An 18,492-nucleotide genomic window follows, 5' to 3' on the forward strand; every position below is an offset into this window, starting at 1 on the left:
ACACCTAGATGAATTGAACAAAATATTTAAAGGACGTAAATCTCAGAGCAGAACTGCATTAATTATCCTTGTGTAAGAAGGAACTGCAGATGTTGGTTTAAACTGAAGATATACACAAAAAGCTGGAGTAACTCAGCGGGACAGGCAGCATCTCTGGAGACAAGGAATGGGCGATGTTTCGTGTCGAGAAGAAGGGTCTCGACCTGAAACATCACTCATTCCTTCTCTCCAGAGATGCTGTCTGTGCCGCTGAGTTGCTCCAGCTTTTGTATCTATTTTCAACTAATTATCCTTGCCTTTGCTCTGCAGAACAGTTTTCCAATGGGTGTTCTCACCCTCATATTAGACAGTTCCCTCATCCTACCTCAATTAAAACAAAAAAGATGAAAGGTTACTTCATAAAACGCAGAACATAGAACATAGAACATAGAACGGCACAACACAAGACTTTCAGCCAACAATGTCAATGCTGACCATGATACAAAGTCCATCACATATCTACCTGCATATAATCTGGATCCTTCCCTGTATATCCCTGTGCCTATCCAAAGGTCTATTAAATGCCACTAACATATCTGCTTCATCCACTTCCCCCTGCATTGTATTCCAGGCACTCACCATCCTCTGTGAAGAAAATGTCCCCGCACATCTCATTTAAACCTTGCCCCTCTCAAGTTAAAGCTATGCCCTGTCTTTGTGCAGGAAGGGACTGCAGATGCTGGTTTACACCAAAGATAGACACAAAATGCTGGAAGAACTCAGCGGGACAGGCTGCATCTCTGGAGAGAAGGAATGGGTGATGTTTCGGGTCGAGACCTGTCCCGCTGAATTCTCCAGCATTTTGTGTCTACCCTCTAGCTTTTGATTAGAGTCTTTTGTAAAAAATTCTAACAGCAGTAGCCTCAGCCATTTCTTTCCCTTCGTGCGACATTTAATACATGTCCTAAATTACTGTATACTTCATCATGATTTTTCTAAAAGTAATCCTTCTTTCGCAATGAATCAATAACAAGTGCTGACTGATAAATTGTTTTCATCAATGTTTGATTTTAACCCACTTTCCACTCCCTTGTTAGCTACCAAAGCAATTTTGATTTATCTTATTTGTTTCAGAACTTCAGTTTAGTATATTGTCACGTGTACCGAGGTACAGTGAAAAGCTACAGGTCCAGTCACAGAGAGACAATACATGATTACAATCGATCCATTTACAGTGTATAGATACAGGATAAGAGAATATCGTTTAGTGCAAGTTAAAATGGAGCCTCGCCGATGGTGGGAGCCTCGCCAAAGGTGGGAGCCTCGCCGATGGTGGGAGCCTCGCCAAAGGTGGGAGCCTCGCCGATGGTGGGAGCCTCGGTGACAGTGGGAGCCTCGCCGATGGTGGGAGCCTCGGTGACAGTGGGAGCCTCACCGATGGTGGGAGCCTCGCCGATGGTGGGAGCCTCGCCGATGGTGGGAGCCTCGCCGATGGTGGGAGCCTCGGTGACAGTGGGAGCCTCACCGATGGTGGGAGCCTCGGTGACAGTGGGAGCCTCGCCGATGGTGGGACCCTTGCGGGTCAACCTGCGGTCGGCAGTCGATGAGGGCGTGGGGGAACTCCATGGGAGGGGGAGGGGGAAGAACAAAGGGGGAGCTGGCAGGGGTACATTGTAACTTTGTCAGCACCGTCTATTTGCATACCATGCATATGCAAGCAAAGGATTTCACTGTGATTGTCACATGACGATAAAGTATTCAATTCCATTCCAAAAATTAATCAATATTGGTTAATCAATAGACATCAAAAAACTGGGAAAATAATAACTTTCATCATGGAATGTTTATGATATTTATTGTAATTAAGAGCAAATAAAAACAATAAATGGGTACAGGTTATTTTAGTGCAAAATGTCTTGCTTGAGTGGAGTAAAGATGGCACCATATTCTCCAGGAGTTGCCATGAACTAAGACTGATGGTTCACTGATTTATTCTCCTTGATTACGAAGCAAACATTAATGATTTATGAAACTCCAAAACTTGAACTGCGCCATTTCATTGAAGTTGGTCATTAAGTAAAAAGCTACCTAGTGATGATGTCACCATCTCCTTTATTGACTTTTAGATAAAGAAACAGCTTTCTTTCAGTAAACAGATAAATTAAATCGTTGAATGTTCAAAATTAATTTGAAAATTCAAACAAAAATTACATTCTTCTCAATATTCCTCATTACAACTCAATCTTTTATCTAAATAGCTTTAAAAAGATAGTATAATAGAAAGTGTTGGAAGGAACTGCAGATGCTGGTTTACACCAAAGATAGACACAAAATGCTGGAGTAACTTAGCGGGTCATACAGCATTTCTGGCGAGATGGAATGGGTGACCTTTCAGGATCGACACCCTTCTTCAGACTCTGAAGAATGGTCTCAACCTGAAACGTCAACGTCAAGTCAGCGACAGCACCGCCCGCGGCGGGAAAGTCAGCGCCACCTGCGGCTGGAAGCTCTGCAGACCACAGCTCCACAGTGTCAAAGTCGGCAGTCCCAGCACTCCGGAGCTCCAACATGGCGATTCCCAGCAAGGCACCGCTCGCTCCGCGATGGAATCCCGTGCTGTGCCGCTGCTGAAGCTGAGGCTCTGGCCGGTCTCCGTCAGGAAAGGCCGCACCAATCAAGGTGGTAGGCCGCGGGGAGGGGTAAAGACATGTGGAGCCACAGGAGATGGGCAATTAATATTTCTCCTCTATTTTATTGAGGAGAAACACAAAAGATTTGGAAACTTGGGAACTTTAATGGAGTTGTCTCAAGGGCGTACCGCGTTATAGTCTAGTAGATGCTGGACACCTGTGACTTATGAAGGTAAATAACTATCTAACTAGCAGCCTCTGCTGGGGACCGGCTTCAGGAGCTCCAGGTCGCAGGAACTTTGACCACCCCGACACGGGAGCTTCGACCGCCCCGACGCGGGATCTTCGATCACACCAACCGTGGGAGAATAAAGAGGGAAGAAGATTAGACTTTATTGCCTTCCATCGCTGTGAGGAATGTGGGGAATCCGCTGTGGTGGATGTTGATGTTAACCTTTATGTAGTTGTGTGTCTTGTTGCTTTTTTTAGTATGGCTGTATGATAATTTGCATATCATTGCACCTTAATTGGTACACATGACAATAACAGGACCTTTGGAACCATCCCAGGCCTGATCAGATTTATCCAAGGACGCTGTGGGAAGCTAGAGAAGAGATTACAGGAGTCCTAGCTGAGATACATGAATCATCGTTCGATATAGGTGAGGTGCTGGATGGCTGAAGGGTTACTAATGTTGTGCCTCTATTTAAGAAGGACTGCAAAGAAAAACCTTGGAACAATAGACCAGTAAGCCTAACACCTGTGGTAGGAAAGTTACTGGAGAGGATTCTGAGGGATAAGATATACATGCATCTTGAAAGATATGGGTAGTAGCATGGTTTTGTGAATTGGAGATCGAGTTTCACAAATTTGATTGAGTTTTTTGATGAAGTAACCATGAAGGCTGATGAGGGCAGGGCCATAGAGATAGTCTGCAAGGACTTTTGCAAGGCCTTTGATAAGAAGCCTGGAGGCCTGTGACGTGTGTGTGCTTCAGGGATTGGTACCTGGGCCCATTGCTGTTTGTCATCTTTACCAATAACTTGGATGGGAATGTACAAGGCATGATTCGTTAGTCTGCAGATGACACTAAAATAGGTGGTATCATAGATAGTGAAGATGTTTATCAAGAATGACAGTAGGATCTTGATCAGCTGGGTAAGTGGGCTGCCGAATGGCTAACAGAGTTTAATTCAGATAAGTCTTAGCCAATTAATTAGAAACATAGAAAATAGGTACAGGAGTAGGCCATTCGGCCCTTCGAGCCAGCACTGCCATTCAATATGATCAATCATGGCTGATCATCCAAAATCAGTACCCCGTTTCCTGCTTTTTCCCCACATCCCTTGATTCCGTTAGCCCCAAGAGCTAAATCTAACTCTCTCTTGAAAGCATCCAGTGAATTGTCCTCCACTGCCAATTCTGGGATGATTCTGAGGGATAAGATAAACATGCATTTGGAAAGATGTGGGTAGATAGGGGTTGTGCAATGGAGATTGAATCTCACAAATTTGGTTGAGTTATTTGAAGAAATAACCAAGAAGGTTGATGAGAGCAGGGCTTCTCCAATTTTGGGAAGTAAAACACAAAATCAAACCTTCCTTCGATAATTTTGTGTGAGGTTATAGCACAGAAAATATTTGTTCCGATAATTAAGATAAACATTAGATATGGATCCAAAATTGGTGACAAAGGATAGAGTTGTTTGCAATCTAACTTTTATTCTTTAGAACAAGTAAACTAATGCTGGAGAAACTCAGAGGGTGAGGCAGCATCTATGGAGTGAAGGAAATAGGCAACATTTCTGGCCCGAAACGTTGCCTGTTTCCTTCGCTCCATAGATACTGCCTCACCCGCTGAGTTTCTCCAGCATTTTTATCTACCTTCGATTTTCCAGCATCTGCAGTTCCTTCTTAAACAAGTAAACTAATAATGGGTTTATTCTTACAAAAACATAATGGCCAAACTCCCTTTGAATGGAAGTTGTAGACTTGGTCACAATAGTGCTTTGATTTTGACACGTTGGTGAGTGGGTATGTCATTGTTGTTAAAGATCTGTAATTCTTCACTTTCCTTACAGGACATCTCACGCCAAATCAAAATCGGACGTGGCTGATACAGCTGCTCAAAAAGCTCAGGATGAGGCCCAGCTTGCCAGGATCACTGCCAAAGAGTTCTCACCATCCACACAGCAACCAGGCAACGGTCAGTATAATGCTGTATAATGAAGTTGCCGCCATCAGTGTGGATAATGAGGTTGACACAATTTGTTTCAAACTATGTGTCTTTTGCTGCTAAACCGCCTGTTCTGTAACGTAATGATAAATATATGGTCTGCTAATACAGGATATGGGAAGCCTGGTTTAGCACTTTCTATCATTTCATTTTATAATAACATTATACCCGGCAGAGGAGGTAATACTCACTTTCCATTCAAGATGTTTATATTCTGAAAAGATGCCCTCAACCAGATGAACTCACCTGTTAATCTTGTTGAGAAATGCAGATCTTTATAGAAATGTGGAAATAAGTCGACACGGAGGTGCAGCGGTAGAGTTACTTCCTCACAGCGCCAAAGACCCGGGTTAGATCCTGACTACGGGCGCTGTCTGTACGGAGTTTGTACGCTCTCCCCGTGACATGCGTGGGTTTTCTCCAAGATCTTCGGTTTCCTCCCACACTCCAAAGACGTACAGGTTTGCAGGTTAATTGGCTTGGTGTAAATGTAAAATTGTCCCTAGTGTGTGTAGGATAGTGTTAATGTGCGGGGATCGCCGGTCAGCGCGGACCCGGTGGGCCGAAGGGCCTGTTTCCGCGCTGTATCTCTAAACTAAACTAAAGAAAATAAATGTGTGTCAGCTGTACTTGTTTGGTGGCATTCACTTTCCCACGTCAGGACTTTCAAATCCTATTCAGAAAGTGGAGTTAAGAGTTCAGTTGTGAGGGACTGCTGCACTGTCAGTGATGCCATCTTTCAGATGAGATGTTGAGGCAAGGCCTCACCTGCTCTCGGATGGAGAAAGATGCTGTCGTGGCACTTTTAAATGAAGACCAGGTGAGTTATCCTCAGTATCCTGGTCAATATTTATACCTTGGTCACTATCAGAAAAGCAAATTGACACTAAATGCTGGAGTGACTCAGCAGGACAGGATATTTCTGGAGAGAAGGAATGTGTGACATTTGGGGCCATTCCTTCTCTCCAGAGATGCTGCTTGTCCCGCTGAGTTACTCCAGCATTTAGTGTCTATCTTCAGTGTAAACCAGTATCTGCAGTTCCTTCCGATACATCAGAAAAGCAGATTATCTTGTTGTTATCATATTGCTATTTATGGCACCTTATTGTGTATGAACTGGCTATACATTTTTTACACTGTCGTGTTTAACATACACTTTTCTGGCTGCAAAATGTTTTAGAATATACCATAAAGGATGTGAAAGATGCTACACAAATGCAACAACAAGGTAACAACAACATTCTACAGTTTTTTACCTTTTGAAGCTTTCACCTTGTTGTTACCTATATGTAGTGAAGTCAGCCTTTGGAGAACTGATTGTTTATTGGTAGAATGTTATCAACTATGCTGGGCGAGTTGAAGACATAAGTATCGAGGTTATGGTTCGGTTATATTGGAAGATCATCCAGACTAGCCGGAAAGGGTACAGAGAGGATTTATGAGGATGTTGCTGGGACGAGAGGGAACTACAGGGCTACAGGGAGAGGTTGAGTAGGCTGGGTCACTAATCCTTGGAACGCAGGAGGATAAGGGGTGATCTTATAGAGGTGTATAAAATCATGAGAGGAATAGATCGGGTAGATGCACAGAGTCTCTTGCCCAGAGTAGGGAAATCGGGGACCAGAGGACATAAGTTTAAGTTGAAGGGGAAAAGATTCAATAGGAATCTGAGGGGTAACATTTTCACACAAAGGGTGGTGGGTGTATTGAACGAGCTGCCAGAGGAGGTAGTTGAGGCTGGGACTATTCCAACGTTTAAGAAACAGTTAGGTCTTCTTCTTCTTCTTGCGTATATTTTATTTTTAATATGTTTTATTATTTATTATTATTTATTTATTTTTATGATACTGCCTGTAAGGGAAATTCATTTCGTTGTCTCTAACTGAGACAATGACAATAAATTTGAATACAATACAATACAACAATACAATACAATACACAACCTAAAGTTGTAGGACAACTTGTTCTATTTGATCTTATTTGATTGTGCCCGCCAGGTTGATTGCATTCGTCGAAACAGGGCAGACCACGTGAAGGTTGCAATCTTCCACCCCAGTTAGACAGGTACATGGATAGGACAGGTTTGGAGGGATATGGGCCAAACGTGTGGCTGAGATGTTGGGCAAGTTGGGCTGAAGGGCCTGTTTCCACGCTGTATCTATAACTCTATGAATACTGTACACCATATTGGTCTCCTTATTTAAGGAAAGTTGCATACGCAATAGGAACATTGCAGAGGAGGTTTGTTCCATTAATTTCTGGAATGGAGGGGGGGGGGGGGGGGGGGGGGGATTGGCTTGTGATGAAATTAGGCAAAATATTTTGTACGAGGGCTGTGAGTCTTTGGAACTTTTTTATTTCAAAGGGCAGCAGAAGCAAAGTGGCCACATTTCTATGTTTGAAGCTGAGCTAGATAGATACTTGATAAGGAAGAAGACAAAAGATTATGTTGGGTGGAGTGGAGATTACAATCAAATCAGCCATGGTCTTGTAAAGGACTGAGTGGTCGATTCTTGCCCACAATTCATGCGTTTGCATTATAAAATGTGAGTGTGAAAACAGCAGCTGGAAAGGATGAAATATAATGAATGTTCCAGTCTAATGATAACTCTGCCGAGTGTCTCCAGTTAATTTTAGTAAAAGTGGTCAATTACTTTTTCACAACTAATAGAGTTAAATCATAATTGAGGACTTTACTCCAACTCACGTTATTTTACCTTATTTGAATCCTTGAACTCGGACTGGAGATCATAGCCTCAGAATTAAAGGACGTTCCTTTAAGAAGGAAATGGGGAGGAATTTCTTTATTCAGAGGGTGGTGAATCTGTGGAATTCATTGTCACAGAAGGCTGTGGAGGCCAAGTCAATGGATCATTTTAAGGCAGAGATAGATAGATTCATGATGGTGTCAGGGGTTATGGGGAGAAGGCAGGAGAATGTGGTTGAGAGGGAAAGATAGATCAGCAATGATTGAATGGCGGAGTAGTCGATGGGTTGAATGGCCTGATTCTGCTCCTATCACATGACATGAATCATAATATTTACTATTTTAATCAAATTCTCAGTCATTATCTTGTCCCTGCTATTTATTTTCTTTCCGTTTTACCACCTCTGTTCTTATCATCCCTTTCCTTCCTCGTTTTCTTACTCTTTTTTTTGTCAAAGCGACTGAATTGTTCTATTAAGTAATGAATGAATAATACCCAGGTAGATGGCTCCCCCCAGCCCTGAAAATCCAGGCCACTATTTCTCGTTTGCTTCCTTTAAAACTTTCTGAACAGCTGTACATTCCTCATTGTATTTCAGTTCATCATTAAAAAGCAATATTTCAACATTTCAATTATTAGGGATGGCACGGCATGTAGACACAGCGCTAAAGTCGATGCCGTACAGCGCCAGATACTCGAGTTCCATCCTGGCTACCTGTGCTGTCTGTACAGAGTTTGTACATTCTCCCCGTGACTGTGTGGGTTTTCTCTGGGTGCTCCGGTTTCCTCCCACACTCCAAAGATGTACAGGTTTATGTAAAAATGGCTTTTGTAAAAATTGTAAATTGTCCCTAGTGTGTAGGATAGTGCTAGTGTACAGGGATCGCTGGTCGGCGTGGACTAGGTGGGCCGAAGGGCCTGTTTCCGTATGTATCTCTAAAACTGAAACTAAAAACCTGATCCATAAAACACTTCTTTTGGAAGCTGGAATTCCCATTATATCCACAGAGGTTACCAGGGCAATCAAATTAAACCCTGCAAAATTCTTAAGTTAAAACTTAATAGTTGAAAGTTAGTATTATTCTCCCCAAACTGGGATGGACCTGTTATTATTCACCACTTGACGAAAGGCAAATTAATGTTTGAACCTTTACCCCTGATTATGCTTTTACTGTTTGAAGCCAGTGCTTGAGAACTTTAACAATAGACAATAGGTGCAGGAGTAGACCATTCGGCCCTTCGAGCCAGCACCGCCATTCAATGTGATCATGGCTGATCATCCCCAATCAGTACCCCGTTCCTGCCTTCTCCCCATATCCCCTGACTCCGCTATTTTTAAGAGCCCTATCTAGCTCTCTCTTGAAAGCCTCCAGCGCCCTGCGAAGCAGAGAATTCCACAGACTCACCATTCTCTGTGAGAAAATGTGTAACCTTCATTATTAGTGGTATCATGTGAATGTTTAAAGAGGACATCAATCATGTCATGTTGGATTTTGTACACTTTCTTCTGTACATGTACATAAATATTAGCATAATTAATCTTACCCGAACTGCAGATGCTGGTTTGTACAAAAGGACACAAAGTGCTGGAGTAACTCAGCGAGTAAAGGGCCTGTCCCACTCGGGCGCCATTTGTGTGTCATTTACGCGACATCGTTTATGCGTCACGACGCGTGCATGGTGCGTGGTGATGTAGACAGTGACGCGCAGTCGCGAGCGGCGCCCCAGGATATTGGAATGTACAAAATCTTTGCGCGCCATCTGTGTGACACGTAAATGACGCCCAAGTGGGGCAGGCCCTTCAGGCAGCAGCTCTGGAGAACATGAATAGGTGACGTATCAGGTTGGAACCCATCTTCAGATGAAAAGAAGGGTTCCAACCCAAAACATCACCTATCGTACTGCCCATTCCTCCATCTACGCCGCATCGGCGCCCAAGATGAGGTGTTCCATACCAGGACATCCGCGATGTCCTAATTCTTTAGGGAACAGGGCTTTCCTTCTCCCATCATAGATGAAGCCCTTACATGGGTCTCCTTGGTATCCCGCAGCTCCATCTTGATCCCCCTCCACCCATTTGCACCAGGGACACAGTCCCCCTTGTCCTCACCTTTCACCCCATCAGCCGTCGCATACAACATATAATCCTCCAACATTTTCGCAACCTCCATGAGGATCCCACCACTAGTCACATCTTCCCATCTCCACCCCTTTCCGGTTTCCGCAGAGACTGTTCCTTCCACAACTTCCTGATTACCTCGTCCCTTCCCACCCGAACCACCCCCTCCCCAGGTACACCCCAGGAGATGCAACACCTGTCCCTATACCCCATCCCAAAAAATCCGTAAAGGATCGCGACAGTCCTTTCAGGTGAGGCAGAGGTTCACTTGCACCTCCTCCAACCTCACCTACTGTATCTGCTGTTCCAGGTGTAGATTCCTGTATATCCATGAGACCAAGCGCAGGCTCGGCGATCGTTTCGCTGAACACTTCCGCTCAGTCTGCCTAAACCAACCTGATCTTCCGGTTGTTAAATACTTTAACCTCCTCTCATTCCCACACTGACCTTTCTGTCCTGGTCCTCCTCCATTGTCAGAGTGAGGCCCAGCACAAATTGGAGGAACAGCATCTCATGTTTTGTTTGGGCAGCTTAATCCTTCTGATTAATTTCACTGATTGTTTGCCTCCTTGTCACCTTCCCCTCAGCTAACAATGAACCATTCTACATTGTCTGCTTTGATCTGTCATTTTCACACCTTGCCCTTCCATACCTCTAGACTCCCTCTCCCCTGACACTCAGTCTGAACAAGTGTTTCACCTGAAACATCACCTATTCCTTCTCTCCAGAGATGCTGCCTGTCCCGCTGAGTTACTTCAGCATTTTGTGTCCATCTTCGGTGTAAACCTGCATCTGCAGTTCCTTCCTACACATCACCTACACATGGTCTCCAGAGATGCTGCCTGCCCCACTGAGTTACTCTTGCACTTTATGTATTTTTATAACATGAGTAATTCTGCCAGCTAGTGATAACTCTTGAAATATCATTGAGAATAAAAAAGAACAAATAAGGTCAAACTACCATTTCTTTTGTACCCATTTATTGTTCTCCTTACATATTGATACAGGCAACTTAAAAGATTCCCTGGCATTTTTTTATAGCTTATGACATAAATGACATTGTGCATCACATGGTGTATCATAACAAGAAATATCCATAACCTTTCTGGTCTATCTTCTTTCAGAATCAGAATGCTTTATTGTCATTGCATGTGTCACATACAACGAGATTACTGTGTCTCTCCATTTAAAAGAACTTCAAACATTCACATACATACTTTTTACACTCCCTCCCTCCCCAAACCCACCCATGGATTCACATTTACATAAATTAACACTGTCTCCCACCCCCCCTCCTTCCCCATAACCCGCTCCCGAGACAGAGTTCAGTTCCAAGATTGCTGATGGGTAAAAGCTGTTCTTGAGTCTGGCAGTGCGTGACTTTAGCGACCTGTACCTTTTTCCTGAGGGCAGCAGTGTGAAAAGGTGGTGACAAGGATGTGTAATGTCTTTCACGATATTACAGGTCCTGCTGCGGCATCTGGACTGGTAAATGTCCTCCAGAGGGGGCAGGGGGAGTCCAATGATACCCTGGGCAGTTTTTATCACCCTCTGGAGAGCTGCTCTGTCAGCTGCTGAACAGTTCCCAAACCAGGCAGTTATGCAGTAAGTCAGTATGCTTTCTACCGAACAGCGGTAGAAAGACTCCAGCAGTTTAGCAGACAGTTGGGCCTTCCTCAGTGTTCTGAGGAAGTAAAGTCTCTGTTGCGCCTTTTTTACAACTACAGCAGAGTTCACAGACCATTTAAGATCCTCACTGATGTTGATCCCCAGAAATTTAAAACTAGGCACCCTCTCCACCTCCTCGCCCCCTATCTCCAGTGGCCTGAGCTCCGCTCTATGTCGCCTGAATCAAATAAAGGTTTACCAAAAATATGTCTAAATAACTAATAAGTTAAGTAATAGGACTTTAGTCTTTAAGGATGGATGACATCTTAACCTGGCAAAAAAAAAACAATTTCTTGTCTAAATATTTCCAAAGCTTGAGACCCAAAATGGAAAGTAAAAACACCAACATGTTGGTCCCTGTCCTACTCTCCTGAGTTACTCACGAATCCTCCCGAGTTTTCCCCTTGATTCAAACTCGGAGAATGTCCGTAGGAGTCCGTAGATATTTTGTAGCAGCTCGTAATGCCAGCCGTAGGTACTTGGGGCATCAGTTAAGTCGGGACTTTTTTTTCAGCATGTTGAAAAATGTCCACGAGTAAAATAAATAGCCCCGAGTACCAACGGCTGGCATCTCCGAGTTTGAATCAAGGGCAAAACTCGGGAGAATTTGTGAGTAACTCGGCAAAGTGGGACAGGGGCTTAACATGAAACTAACATGGATTAATCCTTGATTACCTATTTCTTTTTTTAGGTGCCAGAAACCTTAAAATTAAATTAATGAAAATTAATAATTCAACACTATAAGTAATATGTTCAATTTCATTATAACCACATGCATTAGCTCAGAATTCTATCTATAGCATCCACCTTCCAAGTAGTTTTATAAAATCCCAATTAAAATCCTTACATCTACAAAAATGTCATTGTCCACATTCTTGTGCTGCTCTATACAATGAAAAGAATATAAAGGATGAATTATACCGCAGGAATACAGAACACATTTAATGCAAGTAGAATCTAAATGCGAAAACAAAGCATGTTCCATTAATATAGTAAAACTGAAATAATAGCTTCACAAGCAGATGTATTCCGAACAAAAAGAGTATCAAAATGCCATCGTACTGTGTGTAAATGTGTTCTGTTGTGATATTGTAGTGGTGTTTTCCCCCAGCCTAAATACAAAGCAATCAATAATCATTCAGCATATACCCATCTTCTCAAACCAAGTTAAGGTGTTAACTCATCATCCTGACATATGACTGATAGAACTTGGAAAGTGCCTGGGTGTCTGATTTTGAACTGCAGATCATTTAATTTCTGAGGTAGACAAAAGTGCTGGAGAAACTCAGCGGGTGAGGCAGCATCTATGGAGCGAAGGAATAGGCGACATTTCGGGTCTCGCGAAACGTCGCCTATTCCTTCGCTCCATAGATGCTGCCTCACCCGTTGAGTTTCTCCAGCACTTTTGTCCACTTTGGTTTTTCCTGCAACTGCAGTTCCTTAGTTCTTAAACATTTAATTTCTGATCTACTTTCAAACTGAAATATTTATTGGCTAATGAACTATCTAACACCTGATTAAGTTTCTGATCATTGATGATCTCCACAAGACAGATGGCAGGGGTCTCAACCAACATAATGCTGTTGAATGTCATAGTCCAGTTTAGTTTAGTTTAGTTCCGAGATACAGCGCGGAAACAGGCCCTTTCTCCGAGATACAGCGCGGAAACAGGCCCTTTCGCCTACCGAGTCCGCGCCGACCAGCAATGCCCGCACACTAACACATATTGGGGATCATTTACAATTTGTACCAAGCCAATTAACCTACAAACCCGCACGTCTTTGGAGTGGGGGAGGAAACCGAAGCTCCACGCCTGTCGCGGGGAGAACGTACAAACTCCGTACAGGATGGAACCTGGGTCTCTGGCACTGTAAGGCAGCAGCTCTACCTCTGTAACACTGTGCTGTCCCATCAGTAGTGAGACTCCCTTTGTTGAACATTACCATGGCCTGAAAAATATATATTGCACCATGTAGGACACGATTCTCATGGGATAAAACTTTCCCAAAAATGCACTTCATCAGCGAGCTTGTGATTCTGCTGCCCCACAGTTCCAGAGGATTTAATTCTTTATTTCTAGTTGTGTGCAGATATTGACATCTTGTTCCCATCGATTATATTGCTGATTATGTGAAAACATTGATAGTTGCTTGCAACTTGCCAATCATATAACTCACATTGGCAAGCTTTGAACGGATTGTTATTCTGGGCTTCATGGTATGTAGGAGCCATTACGTAGAAACTGCCATCACATGGGGCATGGAACATAGAACAGTACAGCACAGGAATGGGCCCCATCAGCACACACATGATCCATGTCCCTCTATTCCCTGCACTTCTGTGCCTATCTAAAAGCCTCCTAAACACCACTATTGTATCTGCTTCCACCACCACCACTGGCAATGAGTTCCAGACCATTATGTAAAAATACCTACCCCTCACCCCACACCTTCCCCCTCTCACCTTATAGCTATGATGTCAAGTGTTCAACATTTCCGCCCTGGGAAAAGGGTTCTGACCATCTACCGTCTCTACACCCCTCATCATTTTATATCCTGCTATCATATCTCCCCTCAAGCTCCAACGTTCTACAGAAAACAATCTATCCAACCTCTCCCTGCAGCTGAAACCCTGTAATCCTCTTCAATGGTTCATTATTGTCACGTGTACACTGCACGGTCAGATTCTTTTTGCATAGTTCACACATGCATGTCGCAATACTTTGGTGGCATGTTTAAAAAGTTCAAAGTCCAGGCACTCAATATACTGGAGAGCCACCCAATCCGGGTAAGCCCAGGCTGCTGTTCCCTAATCATCATCGACCAGCTTGCCCTGTGAACCCACGTCCCTCTCCTCGCCCGACCACCTCTGTCCCAGGGGCGTCACCTGCAGCCGACCATGCGACACCCCAGTCCCTGTCCCTGCATCTGTCGTTGCCAGTGGCTCCTCCACCTTGACTCTCCGGTTTTCATGGACGAGCTTGGCAACATCCCAGCTGCCCCCAGCTGCCCCCCATCATCCCAGCTGCTCCCTGCAGCATCCCAGCTGCTCCCTGCAGCATCCCAGCTGCCCCCTGCAGCATCCCAGCACCCACCTGCAGCATTCCAGCTGCCCCCTGCAGCATCCCAGCTGCCTACTGCAGCATCCCAGCTGCCCCTGCAGCATCCCAGCTGCTCCCTGCAGCATCCCAGCTGCCCCCTGCAGCATCCCAGCTGCCCCCTGCAGCATCCCAGCACCCACCTGCAGCATTCCAGCTGCCTACTGCAGCATCCCAGCTGCCCCTGCAGCATCCCAGCTGCCTCCTGCAGCATCCCAGCTGCCCCCTGCAGCATCCCAGCACCCACCTGCAGCATCCCAGCACCCACCTGCAGCATCCCAGCTGCCCCCTGCAGCATCCCAGCACCCACCTGCAGCATCCCAGCTGCCCCTGCAGCATCCCAGCTGCCCCCTGCAGCATCCCAGCACCCACCTGCAGCATCCCAGCTGCCCCTGCAGCATCCCAGCTTCCCCCTGCAGCATCCCAGCACCCGCCTGCACCATCCCAGCTTCCCCCTGCAGCATCCCAGCACCCACCTGCAGCATCCCAGCTGCCCCCTGCAGCATCCCAGCTGCCCCCTGCAGCATCCCAGCTGCCCCGTGCTGCATCCCAGCTGCCCCCTGCACCATCCCAGCTGCCCCCTGCAGCATCCCAGCTGCCCCCTGCAGCATCTGAGCTTCCCCATGCAGGATGGGGCCCGCTGTGTCTGTCTCCGTGGCAGTGAACCCAGTCTGCCACCGCTCGTGGACCCACCGGCTCTTCCTGCGGCCTGCTCCGCGATGTATCCCGGCAGCCTTCTGCGGCTGCGAGACCTATCAAATGAGTCTTCTGCCACTGCTCGAGGCCTATGCACCCTTTCCAATCGTCTAATGGGGTGATCAGAACAGAATTCAAAACTCCAAATGCGGCCTAACCAAAGTCCTATAAAGCTTTTATATTCAATGCCCTTAGCAATGAAGGCAAGAATACCAGATGCCTTCTTTACCATCTCATGTGCAACTATTTGCAACTATTTGCATCTTTGGTGAACTATGAACTTGGACCACAAGATCCATCTGCACATTACTGCTGTTAATTAAGGGTCTTGCCATTAACTGCCCGTTTCGGCCCGAAACGTCGCCTATTTCCTTCGCTCCATAGATGCTGCTGCACCCGCTGAGTTTCCCCAGCAATTTTGTGTACCTTTGCCATTAACTGTTTGCTTTCTCCTTACATTTAACCTCCCAAAGTGCAACCACCTCCACACACCCTCAGGTTAAATTCCATCTGCCACTTCTCCTCCCATTTCTGCAGCCATGTCCCACTGAATCTTCTGACAGCATTCCTCACTGTCTGCAACTCCTCCAATCTTGGTGTCATCAACAAATATATTCACCAACCCATCTACATTCACATCCAGGTCACTTGTATCGCAAACAGCAGAGGTCCCAGCACAGATCCCTGCATAACTCCACTGGTCACAGACCTACAGCCAGAACTTCCTTCCACCAGAACCGTCCGTCTTTTATTGAATAAGCCAGTTCTGAATCCATACGACCAAGTCCTCATGAATCCTGTACATCTTAATCTTCTGGATCAGCCTACCATGATCAACCATATCAAAAGTCTTCCCAAAATCCATGTATACAAGATCCACCACGCTACCCTCATCAATCTCCTTAACCACATCCTCAGAAAACTCAATCAAGTTACTGAGACACGACCAACTGTGTACAAGCCATGCCGGCTATCTGTAGTTAGTCCATTCTCTTCCGAATGGGAGTAAATCCAATCTCGAAGAATTCTCTCGAATAGTTTCTCTACCACAGACATGAGACTAACCGGCCTATAGTTCCCTGGATTCTCTCTACTTCCTTTCTTAAACAAAAGAACAACATTGGCCACTCTCCAGTCCTCTGGGACCTGCCCTGTGACAAGAGAAGAAGCAAAGATCTTTGATAAGGCTCCCTGAATCTCCTCTCTTACCTCCCTCAATAACCTGGGATAGATTCCATCAGGTCCTGGGGATATATCCACATTAATGTTCTTCAAGAGTCTCAGCACCACCTCCTTCACCATCTCAAACTGCCCGAGCATATTTGTATTCTCCACACTGGTCTCGCTATCCTCCAAGTCCTTCTCTCGGTGAATATAGATAAGTACTCATTTAGTTCCTCACCTGCATCCTCCAACTCCAAGCATAGACTTCCTCCTTTATCTTTGAGTGTTCCTATCTTTTCCCTGGTCACCCTGATATTTTTTAATGTGTGCCTAAGGATTTTCTTTAATCAGATTTCATGGCCACCTTTGGCCCCTCTAATCGCCCGCTTACATTCTTTCCTACTGGCTTTATCTTCCTCATCAGCTACATCTGAGGTCACCTTCTTAAACCTAACATATGCTTCCTTCTTCCTGACCAAGTTTACGACCTCCTTGGTCATCCGTGGTCACCTTATCCTGCCGTCCTTATCTATTTAAAAAAAAAATTCAATCTAAGGTTTGAATGGTAATTTCACCAGATTTATTGGCATAAATCTCCCATTATGATAGCATGCGTATTACATTTATGGACCTAATTAACCTTTCTCTTGTATCATTTATTTGACGTCACGAGAACGTTAATTAATCATTCTTACACAGTTGGATTTTTAAATTGGGACTAAGAAGTAAACACTACTTCCTCTCATTTTAGTTTGAGGCTGAAATTGAAAAGGAGAATAACATGAAGGATTTATACCAACATCAACAGGTTAGAATTGTTTCAAAAATGCCCGAGTGTAAACTTAAAAAATTAGCGAACTAAACCTACATCTGAACGGATTTTACTCAGGGAGTGACAGACAAACATCATAAATTGAGAATGCTGATGAGCTCCAAAGTGCTGGAGTAACTCAGCGGGTCAGGCAGCATCTCCGGAGAACATGGATAGGTGATGTTTCAGGGCGGGGCCCTTCTTCAGACTAATGGTGGGGGCGGGGTGGGGGTGGGGGTGGTGGTGGTGGGGGGTGGGGTGGGATCAGGGTGGGGGTGGGGTTGGGGTGGGATCAGGGTGGGGGTGGAGTTGGGGTGGGATCGGGGTGGGGGTGGGATCGGGGTGGGGGTGGGATCGGGGTGGGGTGGGAGTGGGGGTGATGGTGTGTTGGGGGGGTGGGGTGAGGGGTGGAGGGTCGGGGTTGGGAGTTTGTTGAGGGGGGCTGGGTGAATGTGGTTGGTGGGGGGGGGGTGAGGGTGGGTGGGATCGGGGTGGGGTGGCATGGGGTTGATGGTGTGGTGGGGGTTGGTTGAGGGGGTGGGGTACTAGGGGGTGAAGTGGGGTGGGGGGTGGGGGGTGGGGTGGGGGGTGGGGTGGGGTGGGGTGGGGTTGGGGTGGGGGTGGGGGGAGAAAGAAGAGGGTGGGGGCAGGACAATGCGTGAATGGTAATAGGTGAACACAAGTGAGGGAGGTTTTTGATAAGCCGATGGTTGGACAAAGGCCAGTTGTGAATTGTGATGCCAATTGGGGGAGGGATGTAGGTGGAGGGAAGGGGAAAGGGAGATAATGGTGTGCGTCCAGGTGGGATACAGGGGAGAAAGAGGGGTGTCAAAGAGTCATACAGCATGGAAACAGGCCCTTCAGCCTATGCCAACCCAGATGCCCCATCTACAATTGTTCCACAGGCCTGCGTTTGGCCCTTTTTCCTCTAAACCGTTCCTATCTATTTACCTGTCCAGGTGTCTTTTAAATGTTGTCATAGCACCTGCCTCAACTACTTCCTCAGTCAGCACATTCCCTGTACCCACCACCCTGTGGCCCCTCAGGTTCCTATTAAATCTTTCCCCTCTCACCTTAAATCTATGACTCCTGGGTCTTGATTCTCCTACTCTGGATAAAAGACTATGTATCTACCCTATCTATTCCACTCATGATCTTATACACCTCAATAAGATCACCCCTCATCCTCCTGCGTTCCAAGGAATAACGTCATAGCCTGCACAACCTCTCCCGGTAGCTCAGGTCATGAGTCCTGGCAATATCCTCACAAATCTTCTCTGCACTCTTTCCAGTTTCACAACAGCCTTCCTATAACAGGGTGACCAAAACTGAACACAATACTCCAAATGTGGCCTCATCAATGTATCATACAATTGTAACATAAC

General features: G+C 45.6%; 1 protein-coding gene across 1 annotated transcript in view; it reads left to right on the forward strand.

Moving 5' to 3' along the window:
• jph3 (junctophilin 3) overlaps positions 1-18,492 on the forward strand; it is a 160,420-nt gene that overhangs the window by 118,034 nt on the left and 23,894 nt on the right. The window contains exon 3 of the mRNA XM_033035637.1: positions 4,690-4,814. Coding sequence (XP_032891528.1) covers positions 4,690-4,814 — 125 coding nt within the window. The remainder of the gene's footprint in view (positions 1-4,689; positions 4,815-18,492) is intronic.

Source organism: Amblyraja radiata, chromosome 17 (assembly GCF_010909765.2).
Source record: "Amblyraja radiata isolate CabotCenter1 chromosome 17, sAmbRad1.1.pri, whole genome shotgun sequence".
NCBI lineage: Eukaryota > Metazoa > Chordata > Chondrichthyes > Rajiformes > Rajidae > Amblyraja > Amblyraja radiata.